The sequence below is a fragment of the Hypanus sabinus genome, chromosome 23 (assembly GCF_030144855.1).
Source record: "Hypanus sabinus isolate sHypSab1 chromosome 23, sHypSab1.hap1, whole genome shotgun sequence".
NCBI lineage: Eukaryota > Metazoa > Chordata > Chondrichthyes > Myliobatiformes > Dasyatidae > Hypanus > Hypanus sabinus.
In genome coordinates this window covers 53,263,510-53,279,600 of record NC_082728.1, presented here as the reverse complement: position 1 = coordinate 53,279,600, position 16,091 = coordinate 53,263,510, and the positions used below count along the sequence as shown (strand labels likewise).

Here is a 16,091-nt window from a genome sequence, read left to right as displayed (position 1 = left end):
TTGTCCCACTGTGGTTTCTTATACACTTGAAATGCTGCTTGTTCATCTTTGAATCAGTGCATCCTACGGTTCCTGGCTTTGAGAACCTTGAGTCTCTTCACTTGCAAGGGAAATCTCAGAATGATGACACAAGGTGCAGGCACCTCTTGCTGGAAGAACTCAGCAGATCAAGCAGCATCTGAAAGGTAGATCTGTGGCATTGAAGTCTGGCAACCCAGGCCTGTACCAGAAAACCAGGTATGATTTGCAGAGGATTATTTCAAGGGCAAAGAGACAATTTTGAATGAGGTTGGAGGTAGCATCAGATTCACGGCAAATTTGGCGAGGACTGCAAGACATTACTTCCTATAAAGCGAAATCCAATAGCATGAATGGCAGTGATGCTTCACTACCAGATGAACTCAACTCCTTCTATACACGCTTTGAAAGGAAGAACACAACTACAGCTGTGAAGATCCCTGCTGCACCTGATGACCCTGTGATCTCCATCTCAGAGGCTAACGTTAGGCTGCCTTTAAAGAGAGTGAACCCTCACAAGGCGGAAGGGCCCAATGGAGTACCTGGTAAGGTTCTGAAAACCTGCGTCAACCAATGAGCAGGAGTGTAATGTGGGCTACCTTAATGACTTTCGCCCAGTAGCACTCACATCGACAGTGATGAAATGCTTTGAGAGTTTGGTTATGACTAGACTGAAGTCCTGCCTCAGCAAGGACCAGGACCCATTGCAATTTGCCTATCACCACAATAGGTCAACGGCAGATGCAATCTCAATGGCTCTCCATACGGCTTTAGACCACCTGGACAACACAAAACACCAACGTCAGGAAGCTGTTCATCTACTATAGCTCAGCATTTAATACCATCATTCCCACAATCCTAATTGAGAAGTTGCAGAACCTGGGCCTCTGTACCTCCATCTGCAATTGGATCTTTGACTTCCTAACTGGAAGACCACAGTTGTGCAGATTGGTGATAACATATCCTCCTCGCTGACTATCAACACTAGCACACCTCAGGGGTGTGTGCTTAGCCCACTGCTTTACTCTCTATACACATGACTGTGTGACTGGGCATAGTTCAAATACCATCTGTAAATTTGCTGACGATACAACCATTGTTGGTAGAATCTCAGGTGGTGACGAAAGTGCATACAGGAGTGAGATATGCCAACTAGTGGAATGGTGCCGCAGCAACAACCTGACACTTAACGTCAGTAAGACAAAAGAGCTGATTGTGGATTTCAGGAAGGGTAAGACGAAGGAACGCATACCAATCTTCATAGAGGGATCAGAAGTGGAGAGTGTGCTGTCTTTACGACAGTTATTTAGTTTATAATATTTTCGCTTAGTAATTCATTCAATAGTATTTTCTAGTTAGAATTAGAAGTGTTTAAAGTATATTCATTGCATGTAAAATATATCGGCATGCGATGACGTCACATCTGGTTTCGCCGCGTCTTGTGGGAAAACACCGGTTTGAAATTAGCGCGAGGGTGGGGGCTTTCCACGAGGCTCACCTGAGCAGAAGTTGTTTTGCAGGCATGAGAAATCACAGTGAGAGCAACGCTGTAAGTTAATAGATAATCGATATATTGAACTAAGATGTTAATGCCGATCCTGTTAGAAGTAACGACGGTAGATAATGTTTATGCTTTCGTTAGTTAAAGAGTCGCGGATAGTTTGCATGGAAGTGTATTTAAAGTAGTCAATGGAGCAGGTAAACTCTCCCTGTATACTGCACCTTAGTGTAATGTAGTTATAGTCACCTTTGCAAGTATTTACACTTGAAATGTGATATTAAGGAAGGAACAAATACTGTATCAATCTTGTATTGTTTTATCAACAGTTTTCACCATATGTTAATGTGAAGAGTGAACAGTAAATGGTTAATCTTACTGCGATCTGGTTCTCATTGGCTGTGGTTTATCTCGACGTTAAATTCGGCGTTCGTTACACGCGAAGGAGAACGTTATAGAGAGTGTGAGCAGCTTCAAGTTCCCAGATGTCATGATCAGGTTATCATGATCTCCATGATAACCTGGTCCCAACATATCAATATAGTTAAAAAGAAACCAAGACAGTGGCTATACTTTATTAGGAGTTTGAAGAGACTTGGCATGTCAACAAATACACTCAGAAACCTCTATAGTTGTACTGTGGAGGGCATTCTGACAGGCTGCATCACTGTCTGGTATGGAGGAGCTACTGCACAGGACCGAAAGAAGCTGCAGAAGGTTGTAAATCTTGTCAGCTCCATCTTGGGCATGAGCCTACACAGCACCCAGGACATCTTTAGGAAGCAGTGTCTCAGAAAGGCAGTGTCCATTATTAAAGACTCCCAGCACCCAGGGCATGCCCTTTTCTCACTGTTACCATCAAGTCGGAGGTACAGAAGCCTGAAGGTACACACTCAACTATTCAGGAACAGCTTCTTCCCCTCTGCCATCTGATTCCTGAATAGACTTTGAAGCTTTGGACACTACCTCACTTTTTTTTTAATATACAGTACTTCTGTTTTCAATATACGTGGTTGATTTACTTGTTTATTTGTTATTATATTTTATTTTATTATTTTCTCTCTGCTAGATTATGTAATGTATTGAACTGCTGCTGCTAACAAATTTCAAGCCACATTTCACTGATAATAAACCTGATTCTGATTCATCTGATGAGGCACAAGATTCAAGTCCATGTTTTGCATCGAGCCTCTGTGTCAGGACTGTGAGGGCAGATGAAGAATTGCCAGTATACAAAATAGAGGGGTAGGATAAAGGCCGTTAGATGATGGATGTAACCAAATGAGGAGGCACCGATAAGCGGATGGAAGCAGGTGTGGAAGGTAGCTGAGAGAGACTGGTCCTGATAGGAAAGAATGAGATGGGGAAGAGGGCTGATGGCCAGAAAGAACCTGGTGAATGGAGAAGAATGAACAAAACTTACAGAACAACTCGTGAACTGGTGGTGAGTGTGTTTGGGAGTCAAGCACCAGGAGTCTTGGTTACGGACACAAAATGCTGGAGGAACTCAGCAGACAAGAACTCCAGAGTCTTGGTTACGTAGGATTGGAAAACAGGATGCTCACATCAGTGGGTTGTGTGTCCACTACTCCCACTTATACTGATTTATACTTGTTTACTTTCCTTTACCAGATACAGGTTTCACTCTACAGATGCTGTATGAGCAGTTGAGCACCTTTACATTTTGTTCCGGATTCCAGCATATGCGGGCTCCATTTTTCTTCACGTTTGTGGCAGAGTCTGCGGAGCTCCTCAGCCACTACAGAACCGCAATGAAAGTAAACTGTTCAATACCTAAAGCGATGCTTAACCAGTATTGCACTGTCCGTAAACACTTTGGGATATTTGTGAAAGAAAATACTGCATCAGGAACTCCCCCGCAAACGTCCTCACCGTCTCTGACACTGCGCAAGCGCACTGCCTCCCCGCCGATTCGACGGCTGGTAGTGCGCTTGCGCGGCTGGGCGAGCTCAGTGGAAGCTGAGTGGAGCGGTTGGTGTTCAGATGCTGTCTGAATTTCGGCCTTGGCTCCGGGGACGATCCGGTTCGGCTCAGCCTCTCTCGCACCACCGCCATGGAGATGCAGGAGCCGAAGGGCCAGGTAGCGAACTGCAGGGGATTCTGTCGCAGCTCTTTGTTTGCAGGAGGCGAATAGACACTGAACCCAGAGATTGGGGAGGAAGAGGCCGGGCGGGGGACGGCATTGACCAGTGTAGTGGGGCTGCACCTCCGTGTGCTCTCGCGGCGAGGGAGGGGGCTGTCCTTTCGCGCGCTCTGGTGGCGTAGGATGATGTACCTACGCGTGGGGGGGGGGGGTAACATTAGTGCACCTTCACGCGCACTAGTGTTATGTGTGGGGGGGGGGCTACACTGCGCGCTCTCACGGTGTGGAGGGAGAGTGTCTGCACCTTTGCGTACTCTCATGGCGTGGGGGGGGGGGGTACCCTGTTTTGCGGTCTCGCTTTGTAAGGGTGGCTTCACCGGCGCATGGTGTGTGTGTGTGTGTGTGTGTGTGGGGGGGGGGGGGGTTCTCTAGTGTAGGAGTGTCCTCCCCGTCACACTCTTGCTGTGTAGAAGGGTCTTCACTGGGATGCGGTGTGGGGGGAGGGGCTACACTGCTGGGGTTGGGAAGCTGTACTGACGAGGTTGGGGGCTGGTGAAAGAAATGTGTATTCGGGAAAACTAGTTATGGTTGAGGTATCTGTGTTGGGGTTTGCAAGGAACAGGGGTGGTGATGAGGTATTGTGTATTCACCATGACATTGGCTCATCTTAAAATTATCAGAATGGTTTGTTTGCTTGGGATGGTGCCTTCACAAGAAATAATAATGCTATACCAATTTTGATATCATTTTAAACGTTTGTCTTCTGGAATATTGTATTGGTGCTTTTAGTATTACTGCATCCATTTGTATTTTGGAGTATTTAATGTTAGAGCTCTAAATTTATAGTTAACCTTTGTGTAGTTATAGAAGTAAAGTTATCTTCCTGCTCTTCATATCAACTCTTTCAGGGCAAAGCAAGTGGAGCAATTATGTGAAAAACTCTTAACTGTTTGTAAAAAGAATTCCAAGTGTCTCAGATTAATTTAATAGATCAAGATAGGGTAAGGGAAAAGCTTGAACTTTGTCCTTGGTGTCAGAAATTCCCCAAACCCTCTCGTGGGAAACTGTTTTTACTTCCTCCTAGATATTGTTTGTTAAAATAAACATTTGTCTCAGTAAAAAAAAATCCACAAGGGAAACTAGCATGAAGGGAATATTGGAATTGTGGGAAAGCTCTGTAAGGCATAGACTAATTTGTTCTGAATACTCATTCTCTGCTGCTCTGCTCATTTTTTTGAGCTTTTGAATCAACTCTAGGATCTATAGTTTGCTTCTTGTCTCACTAGTGCAGTGAGGATTGTTAGCACTCAACAGTTTCTATCCTGCTATTATGTATATTGAATGATTCCCTAGTACGTTAAGATGGACTCTTGACCACAACTGCCTTATGGTATTGCTCATTGTTGTTTACCTTGAACTAGCACTTTATTCTGCACTCTGTTACTGTTTACCTTGGTACAGTGAACCATCATTATAAACCAGCAGTAAACCAATTGTATCAATTATTATAAACTAACAGTAAACCATTTACCAATTATTATATCTGGCATTTTCCCCTTCTCAGTCCTGCTAAAGGGTCTCATCCTGAAAAGTCGACTGTTTATTCATTTCCACAAATGCTGTCTGACCTGCTTAGTTTCTCCAACATCTTGTGTTGCTTTGGATTTCCAGCATCTCCAGAATTTCTTGTGTTATCAGTTATTATTCACCTGGATATCTAAGCATTAAGTTATTGTATTAAGTTGACTCACAACTGCTGCAGATTTAAATCTAAGTAGTATCCTAACAAACAAGAAAATAGCAATTGATATCCGCCTTAGAGCTCTCAGCTGCTACATTCTTCCTATATTGATGTATGGCTGTGAGTCATGGACCATCACGAATGCAATGCAGAAAAGAATCGATGCAGCAGAGATGTGGTTCCTCAGAAGAATGCTATGCAGATCATGTACAGACAGGATAACTAATGTCTGAATGTCTGTTGTTCTACAGAGAACAAAAACAAAACGTACGTTACTTAAAAAAAATCAAAAAACATCAAAATTCTTTGGACACATCATGCAAACAGAGACATTAGAACGTTTAGTTACAACTGGAAAGGTGGAAGGAAAAAGAAGCAGAGGCAGATAGAAAATGATAGATGGATTAACATCATGGTTAGAAACGGGAGGCAACAACTACAGTTCGGAGGGTCAGGGACTGTGATGGATGAAGAGACATGATTGCCCAAGCCTAACGGCAAGGCACCTGAATGATGCTGGATGTGGGTTTGGTACATGATCTGCACAGCTTATCCTTGTTTTTGACCATATGGAATGAGATATCAATAACACAGAATATCGTGTTGCACTTTTGTTGTAGCCTGTGAAGAACTTTTTATTAAACTGTAGAGGAAAAAATTGCTATCATTGTGCAAAGGAGAAAGAAAAACCCTTTTGGTGTAGAGAATACCAGTAGTACCCTACACTATTAATTAATCATTCCATATTGCAAATTCCAATCTCCAACTTGCATTGAAACCAACCTTTGAACGAACTCAGCATCAATATGCCTTGTAGCCGTAACAGTACCCATGCTTGAAGGGCATTACAACCTATTTGTTTTGCTTCCTATAACCTTCCTGAATTAGTAAGACAGTTCACCCCCGACTTGGACTCTAGGCAATTTACCAAGAACTTAAGCACTTGTGAAAGCTGTTTCAATTATCCTGAGTATTTCTCTAAATGAATCTTTCACTGCACTACTCAGAGTGGAAACTACTTTTGAAATGTATATGTAATAGAATCAATATTATTGTAAGATAACATTTTTGCCTTTTCAAGCATATCCTTCCTGTTATTTGTTTCCTTTTAGAAGTTGCATATTTTTGTTTGGGAAAGAAGGGTCCATATGTTTTAAAGAAGGTATGAGGAGAAGGGTATGTCTTGCTGGGAAGGGATCAGGCTGCACTTAAAATTTTGCTGGCAGAAGTGTAATGAAACAATGCCTTGACAAAGAGCTGGTGTTGCAAGGGGTTAGCCAGAGAAGTTTTCTAAGAAGCCTATAAGGTGAGATGAGTAGTTGAGGGAAAAAGTCAATAGTGGACTGTTGAAAAGACAGTTGTGCGATGAAAGGGAAAAATGGCACAGTAAACATATGTTGGGGAGGTGAGAAAAGATGGCACAAAGGGTGGGAATTTTATGTTTAATGTGGCATGTCAAAGAACCAAAGAACGGGTACTAGTTAATGTGATATGGGTAGCAGATAATATAGAGAGTTGCCATTTGTGAACAGAAGATGGAAGACCATCCAGCTGAGTGTATATGTAATTAAATCTAAGGTTACAAAAATCATGAATGATGGCTTCACTGATAGATTTGACAGTTGGCTTATGGTTGGAGCTTGTGACTGGTGTCAGCTTGAGAAAATGAAGAAAGAAATGAGCAATAGTGTGGGGTTAATGAGGCTGCCATCTTGTTTAAGTACAGTATATCAGTTTTTTATATGTACAGGTGTCCCCCGTTTTTCAAACGTTCGCTTTACGACACCCCACTGTTATGAAAAAAGGCAGCGCGTGAAAAACGTCAGCCAACCTCCTCCCCTGGAACTGCATTCTAGCTGGCGTTGCTTAAACATGTGCCTGTGAGCATCTGTGCTTTATGTCAATTTATTTTGTGCATCCGTTAGCAGGATGAGTTGTAAAGTATTGGAAAAGCCTAAAAGAGCGCGTAAGGGTGTTACACTTAGTGTAAAACTAGACATAATAAATTGTTTTGATCGTGGTGAACGAAGTAAGGATATAGTAAGTTTGGCTAAGAGTTTGTGGAAGTTGATGAAGATGATGTTGAAGAGGTTTTGGCATCCCATGACCAAGAACTGACAGATGAAGAGCTGATGAGGAAAAAAGGATAACAATTGAAACCGAACCCAGTAGTGAACGAGCCAAAAGTGAAGATGTCCAGGAACTGAACATGAAGCAATTGTGTGAGATTTTCGCTGCGATTGACAACGCTGTAATGATTACAGAAAAATGACTTTAATTTTGAAAGGGTACATAGGTTTAGGGCATATTTGCAGAATGGTTTGAGTGCTAACAAAGAACTGTATGATAGAAAAATGCATGAGGCTAAGCAGTCAAGCATACTGTCATTTTTCAAGCCTTCCACATCAACCAGAGCAGATGACGAAACTCGACCTTCGACATCAAGGCAGGCAGACATAGAAGAAGTTGACCTGCCTGCCCTGATGGAAACAAGACAGCGATGAGATGACACCTCAGTCTCCCACCACCCTAACCTCCGGCGACTCAGCCTAACACACCGTAATAAGTGTGCTCACTGTTTTCGCAATTCTAGTAAGTGAAACTACACTGGACGTACATTATTTCTACTTTATATAGGCTGTGTATTTTTATGTGTTATTTGGTATGATTGGCAGCTTCATAGCTTAAAGGTTACTGGAAAGAGTGCTTTTGCTGAGAGCGCTTGCGCTGAGTGTTTTTGCCGCAAGCGCTACCGAGAGCACTTGCGCCGAGTTTTTCCTGCCATGAGTGCTTGCGTGAGATTTTCGCTACGGTGGACAGTGCTACAATAATTGCAGAAAAGTACTTTTACTTTATATAGGCTGTGTATTTATCAGATCATTCATGCTTTTACTATATGTTACTATTATTTTAGGTTTTATGTGTTACTTGGCATGATTTGGTAGGTTATTTTTTGGGTCTGCGAACGCTCACAGATTTTTCCCATATAAATAAATGGTAATTGCTTCTTCACTTTACGACATTCTGGCTTACGAACCATTTCATAGGAACACTCTACCTTTGAATAGCAGGGGAAACCTGTATCACACATATTAGGACTTCATATCTAGATTTTCAGAAGGCATTCGATAAGGTGCCACATAGGAGATTGGTGAGTAAAATCAGAGCTCATGGCATTGGGGGCAGGGTTTCAACATGGATAGAAAACTGGTTGGCAGATAGAAAGCAAAGGGTAGCAGTGAATGGGTGTTTCTCAGACTGGCTGGAGGTGACTAGTGGGGTACCACAGGGCTCTGTATTGGGACCACAGCTCTTTACGATTTATGTCAATGATTTAGATGAGGGCATTGAAAACTATATCAGCAAGTTTGCTGACGATACTAAACTGGGTGGCAGTGTGACATGCGAAGAGGACGTTAGGAGAATACAGGGAGACTTGGATAGGCTGAGTGAGTGGGCAGATACTTGGCAGATGTCATTCAATGTGAATAAATGTGAAGTTATCCACTTTGGAAGCAGGAACAAGAGGGCAGAGTATTGTCTGAACGGTGTAGAGTTAGGTAAGGGAGAAATGCAAAGAGACCTAGGAGTCCTAGTCACCAGTCAATGAAGGTGAATGAGCAAGTGCAACAGGCAGTGAAGAGGGCAAATGGAATGTTGGCCTTTGTTACAAGGGGAATTGAATACAAGAGCAAGGGTGTTCTTTTGCATTTGTACAGGGCCCTGGTGAGACCACACCTGGAATATTGTGTACAGTTTTGGTCTCCAGGTTTAAGGAAGGACATTCTGGCAATTGAGGAAGTGCAACGTAGATTCACTAGGTTGATTCCTGGGATGGCAGGGCTGTCTTACACAGAGAGATTGGAGAGATTGGGCTTGTACATGCTGGAATTGAGGAGATTGAGAGGGGATCTGATTGAAACGTTTAAGATAATTAAAGGATTTGATAGGATTGAGGCAGGAAATATGTTCCAGATGTTGGGAGAGTCCAGTACCAGAGGGCATGGATTGAGAATAAGAGGTCAGTTATTTAAAACAGAGTTGAGGAAGAGCTTCTTCTCCCAGAGAGTTGTGGAGGTGTGGAATGCACTGCCTCGGAAGACGGTGGAGACCAATTCTCTGGATGCTTTCAAGAAGGAGCTGGATAGATATCTGATGGATAGGGGAATCAAGGGATATGGGGACAAGGCAGGGACTGGGTATTGATAGTGAATGATCAGCCATGATCTCAGAATGGCGGTGCAGACTCGAGGGGCCGAATGGTCTACTTCTGCACCTATTGTCTATATCCTTTAATTTTCACATCTGTATTCAGAATGGGTGCTGAAATTTGTATATTTTAGTGGATGTACTGGTTAATTTCAATATTGGCTCTCATCTCCACAATGAAGATTGTGGCTGATGATCTCAATGACAATTGAGTATTTTCATTTACCTAAGTGAAAATGAATTGACATTTTCTGTAGCACTGTGATGTAGAATATTTGATCCATAGGCCACATCCCAATCTATACTCTGGTTACAGCTGAGATTGGGTCCTTTCTAGTGCTGGAACAAGGACTTCACCACTCGAGACGAGACTCAGTGATGTGATACCTAGTTCTTGCCCTGATCCCACTTTGGGCTTAAAGCCAGAACCAGCTGTAAATCAGGTACACTGTACTGTCACTGTAAAATGTATGTAGTACAGTGGCATGCAGAAGTGTATGGGTGCAAGTCTGTTACTGCGTAACAGCAGTATGCAATACTGGTGGGTGTAGGTCTGTCAGGATGGAAATTTGCAAGGGAGATGTAGCACATCAAAAAATGGGCAACAGCTTTTCTGTTCAAGAGCTGTGAGGTAGAAGTATTTTCAGTTGTTTTAGCTGTAAACATTGAACAAAGCAACTTAATGTGCACACATCTTATACATATATTGCAACTCTACAAATCTCTGGTGAGACCGCACTTAGAGTATTGTGTTCAATTCTGGTCACCTCATTATAGGAAGGATGTGAAAGCTATGAAGAGGAAGCAGGTGAGATATACCAGAATGTTGCCTGGTTTGGAGAACAAGTCATATGAAGCAAGGTGAGCAGAGCTGGGACTTTTCTCTTTGGAGCGTAGAAGAATGAGAGGAGACTTGATAGAGGCCTACAAGATTATGAGGGGCATAGATAGGGTGGATGGTCAGTACCTGTTTCCCAGGGCACCAATAGCAAACACCAGAGGGCATATGTACAAAAATTAAGGGAGGGAAGTTTAGGGGGGACATCGGGGGAAGTTTTTTTTACACAGAGGTTTGTGAGTGCCTGGAATGACTTGCCAGGGATGGTGCTGGAGGCTAAAACATTAAGGGTATTTAAGAGCCTCTTGGACAGGCACATGGATGAAAGAAAAATGGAGTGTTATGGGGTAGTGTGGGTTTAGTACTTTTTTTTAAGGATTATATGGGTCGGCACAACAAGGAGGGCTGAAGGGCTTGTACTGTGCTGTAGTGTTCTATGGTTCTTTGGTTCTATATATTAACATTTAATTAGAAATGTGAACAATTCATGTGAAGTCTTTAGAAAACCGTACAATTTCTTACTGCCAGTGAGTGGTTTGCTACTGCTGCCAAAAATCTATTTAGAGCAAGGAACTATGGCATTTGTATTCTTAATCATAAAGTATTGTTGTCTGGTTACATATGGTTCAAATAAATTTCATGTGAATGGCTGTTTGATGTAATCCTTTTCCCAAAGTTAAGCAGTTATTCCCTTTTTCAATATCAGGACATTCCTAAAACATTTTACACAGCTGAACTGTTTGTAGCCTGTTGAGTAGAACATGAGCCAACTCATGTACAATTGGATCCCACATATAGCACAGAAATGCTTTGTTTTTGGTGTTGGTTGAGGGGTAAGTGTTGACAAAGGCAACTGAGGGACATTCCTATTCTTGGAATAGTGCAATGTCTTTTGCATCAAATGTGAGGCTGTATTTTAAGATCTCATCTTAAAAGTAATACTTTATATCAGAAGTAACATCGTTTGCACGTGTTGGCTTCTGCTTGAAGTGACAGCCCGTCTATTTGCATCAGGTTGTTGGAGTGGGAATTGAATGTGATTACTTCATTGTGAGTATATGGAACAAGCTGCCGGAGGAAGTGATGGAAGCTAAAATTTTGAACTTCTTGGATTGGTACAGATACATGGAGGGGCATGTCTGCAGGAAATTGGGCACCCTGATTGATACAGACTCATTGGCTGAAGGACCTGTGCTATATTACTCTGACTCAGTGGGAGTAATTCCATGGATCATAAACTGAATAATCCTAATTGCATATATGAATGTATGTTACAGTGAATAAACTGAAAATTCAGAACTATGTAAATAATTTGAGTAAGTGGTAGGTCTTTGACTTGTGGATATTAACTTAAAAAAAGTGTATCCTGCATAAAATAGCCTAATTATTCATGAGTCAACTGTTCTGACAGTACTTTTTTTTTTAAAAAAAGTATAATCTTAAAGCCATATATTCACTGAAGTAGAATAATCCAGAATCTAATTGTTAATTTCACATAATACTCAGGTCAACCAGTTTTATTGATGTGTTGGAAATTCTACAGATTGGCATGTAAAGGTCTTCAGGCTATTGATAATGATATCTGGTATATTTCTTTTTCAATCTTTTTATTAGTTTTTTAAAAAAAACATAACATAATATATTAAATAGGTTATGAATACAATAGATTTGAAATTAAGTTGGTAACAAGATAACAATATCTTATTAAACTGTCAGCGAAAAAGGATCATACAATATCAATCTAATCTATATTGATTATACATGAAAAGATTAAAAATAATCATCAAAAGAAAAAAAATGTAAAATATAAGAAAAAATGTATATTTAAGGAAATAATAAAAAAAAGTAAACCTAAACTAACATGGGCAATAATAATATTTTATAAGTATATGATAGTGTCAAAAAACTCCGGAACTCCATACCAGAACAAGAATAATAAGAGTAAAGGTCTGGAAGAAGTCAAATTAATTCATATGAAAGTGTCGAATGAATGGTCCCCAAGTTTCTTCAAATTTAATTGATGAATCAAAAATAGTACTTCTAATTTTTTCTAAGCTTAAACAAGAAATAGTTTGAGAGAGCCACTGAAATGTGGTAGGAGGATTTATTTCTTTCCAATTTTGTAATATAGATCTCCTGGCCATTAATGTTACAAAGGCAATCATTCGTCTAATTGAAGGGGAGAGTCGACTATCATCTTCATTTGGTATACCAAAAATTGCAGTAATGGAATGAGGTTGTAAATCAATATTCCAAACTGAGGAAATGGTGGCAAATATGTCCTTCCAGTAATTATGTAAGGTAGGTCATGACCAAAACATGTGGGTCAATGAAGCCACATCTAAATGACATCTGTCACATTGAGGATTAACATGAGAATAAAACCGAGCAAGCTTATCTTTAGACATATGAGCTCTATGTACAACACATATAGAAGAAGAATTAACCATTTGTAAAATTTTTTCCCATTTTTCCGTTGAAATATTGTATTGAAGTTCTTTTTCCCATTCCTGTTTAATTCTACCTGATATCTCTGGTTGTATCTTCATAATCATATTATAAATAAGAGCCACTAATCTCTTCTGACAGGGATTTAAAGTAAAAATCATATCTGAAAAATCTATCAAAGTTGAATTAGGAAAGGATGGTAAAACTTTATACAAAAAGTTTCTAATTTGTAAATATCTAAAAAAATTAGATTTAGGTAATTTAAATTTGTTAGGAAGTTGATCAAAAGACATAAAACTACCTTCAGAAAAAAGATCGCGAAAACATATTATACCTAAAGATCGCGAAAACATATTATACCTTTCCTTTTCCATATACTAAAAGCTTGATCTGTTAAAGAGGGTTTAAAGAAAAAATTAAGTAAGATAGGGCTATCAAGAACGAAGTTTTTTAGATTAAAAAATTTACGAAATTGAAACCAAATTCGTAATGTATGTTTGACAATAGGGTTAGATATCTGTTTATTAAGTTTAACTAAATCAACAGGGAGAGAAGAGCCAAGAACAGAAAATAAAGAATATCCTTGTGTACCATTACATTCTAAATTTACCCACTGTGGGCACAATGGTAAATCTAAATCTAATTTCCAGTATAATAAGTTCCGAATATTATTCACCCAATAATAAAATCTAAAATTGGGTAAAGCTAAACCACCATCTTTTTTAGATTTCTGTAACTGTCTTTTACTTAATCTGGGGTTTTTATTTTGCCACACAAATGAGAAATTTTTGAATCAATGCTATCAAAAAAAGACTTAGGAATAAAAATTGGTAAGGCTTGAAATAAATATAAAAATTTCAGTAAAATCATCATTTTAACAGCATTGATCCGACCAACCAATGATAAGGATAAGGGAGACCATCTAGTAGTAAGTTGTTGAATTTGATGAAGCATAGGTAAAAAATTCAATCTGAATAAATCTTTATATTTCTTGGTAATTTTTATACCTAAATAAATAAAATTATCAGTAACAATTTTAAATGGTATCCTGTCATTCAGTAAAGTTTGTGCATTTAAAGGGAAGAGTTCACTCTTATCCAAATTTAATTTGTAACCAGAAAAACTACCAAATTGAACCAACAAGGATAGAATAGCGGGAATAGAATTATCAGGATCAGAAATATATAACAACAAGTCATCAGCATAGAGCGATAACTTGTATAATTTCTCATTACGGATAATACCAGAAATATTAGGGGATTCACGAATAGCAATGGCTAAAGGTTCTAATGCAATATTAAATAATAAAGGACTTAAGGGACAACCTTGTCTCGTACCACGAGATAATTGAAAAAAAGAGGATTGTAGCGGTGTGCTACACGCAGCGCTAAAATTACGACACGGAGTCGGTAACTGCAGTCGAAGGAAAAAACTTTATTCGAAAACTTCAGCCTCACTTTTAAGCCTCCCTCAATCGGCCCCCCATGGCGCAGAGGCTCCAAAGCTCTGTGCTCGCAAACCCCCGTAGGCTATCTAATTGTGAGTCGGTTCGGATGCGCCAGGAAATGGGTCGCCACAGGATCTATAATTATTCGTAAGAACAGAGGCAACAGGTTTATAATATATTAATTTAATCCATAATATAAAATTAGAACTAAAATAATATCTGGTATATTTAAACCTTTTTTTTGCATTTGTAATTGCATGTGGCATTGCTACTTGTATTCTTAATGTATTTTGACAGATAAAGATGGGACAATAAATAATGGCGAGACAGTATTTCACCACCTGTGCTCATCACTCTCATTCCCGTACTTTGTCTTTTTATGTTGTGAATATCACATTTATTGAAGAATTTTGCTTGAAATGTGATATCATTATAAAGAGCATGTTCCATTTTTAGTGTTTTCCCCTGGTGCTGCAGAAACACGAGGAAAAGTAAGCACTTTGGCTGCCACTACCATTTAACCAATTACTCTCAACTTTTAATGATTTTTTGCTATACCACCCAACTTTTGTGGGTTTAGTAGAGGAGAAGGGGATATTGGTGGCTGGGCTGCTGCAGCTCTGTGGCCTTGGCATTGTGGGGTGGGGTGGGGGATGACCTGCTGATGATGCTATGGGACATTAGGCCTGGAAACTAAGCTCACTGTCATGTAGGTTAACTGAGTGGGTGTGTTTGAAGAAAATAAGACATCCTCTCACAGTAACTTGAGCAATCAGACTGAGTAGCTTGGTGGGGGAAGGGGCCCACTGGAGTTAGTGAACTGGACCTCTGGATTAATTGTAATTAAGGTATTTACTTGTTTAAAGTTGATGGGCTTGGCTCAATGGTTTGTGTTTTTCTCATTCCTGGAGAAGTACAGACATGTTTGTCCAGAACAACTGGTGGAAGTCTTTACAGATCTATTACATCTGGGTGATTTTATTTGGAGCCTCTATCAATCACCGTTAACCATTAAAGTCAAAGCAGATTTGAATCTGTCAGCCAGTTCCTCGAAATATGAGAATAACTCTGCCAGTCTTGTTTTATGTAAGTTCATTGAAAATTCAAGCAAAGAGATTTTTTGTTACATTTGTTTGATTTAAGAATATTCCTTTCTAAGTAAAGACAATTTCTCTGCCACCTTTTGTAAAACATTCTTTCCTCTTGTGTATGCATTTTAAAAGAAGGAATAGTGTGCCTCAGCCAGTCTCCTGACTGAGGTTATATGTTCAGACTGTGTCAGTATACAGCAAAGCACAACTTGTTGCAGCTTTTGTTTTTATTCTGCCTAGTACTTTTAAGATTAAACATTTAGAACTTTATGAATCTTTGTGGTTTGAAAAATTGTGGCAAGTTTTGTGTGCAGAACTTGGTATGCTTTGAAAAGAAGATACCCCTCTTAAAATAGCTGTGCAAAGGCAGGAAGGAATAGTAAATCATACGTGTACTGTGGAAATTAAAAAGAGGGCGTTGAACTTTCTTTGCTGCTGTTCTTTGAATTTTACATATTACCACAAGCTTGTAATGTGCAGAGCTCAGTCTGTGTACAAATCAAGGTGTTGGCATCTGCAGACTGTTCAGATGTTGGTTAGTTGATATTCTCTTTCTCTCCCCTTCTTAAAATGCCTGGGCTAGAGCCTGAAATCTGTAATGGGGTAAAAAAAAACTGCCAGAGGATCTCAGTATGGCAAGTAGCATCTGTAGAGGGAAAAGGATAGTTAAAACCCTTCATCTGGACTAAAAGTACAG

The 16,091-nt window shown here is 39.9% G+C and overlaps 1 protein-coding gene across 3 annotated transcripts in view; it reads left to right on the top strand.

Annotated features, from left to right (window-relative positions):
• The first annotated feature begins 1,227 nt into the window (after window positions 1-1,227).
• Window positions 1,228-16,091, top strand: part of tmem94 (transmembrane protein 94) — a 197,888-nt gene continuing 183,024 nt past the window's right edge. For 2 of the 3 annotated variants that reach the window (XM_059948881.1, XM_059948878.1), the window contains exon 1: window positions 3,462-3,617. In XM_059948881.1, coding sequence (XP_059804864.1) covers window positions 3,591-3,617 — 27 coding nt within the window. In that variant the 5' untranslated portion in view covers window positions 3,462-3,590. Of the gene's footprint in view, window positions 1,250-3,461; window positions 3,618-16,091 lie in introns of those variants that run through there. The other variant, XM_059948880.1, reaches the window with a different exon arrangement.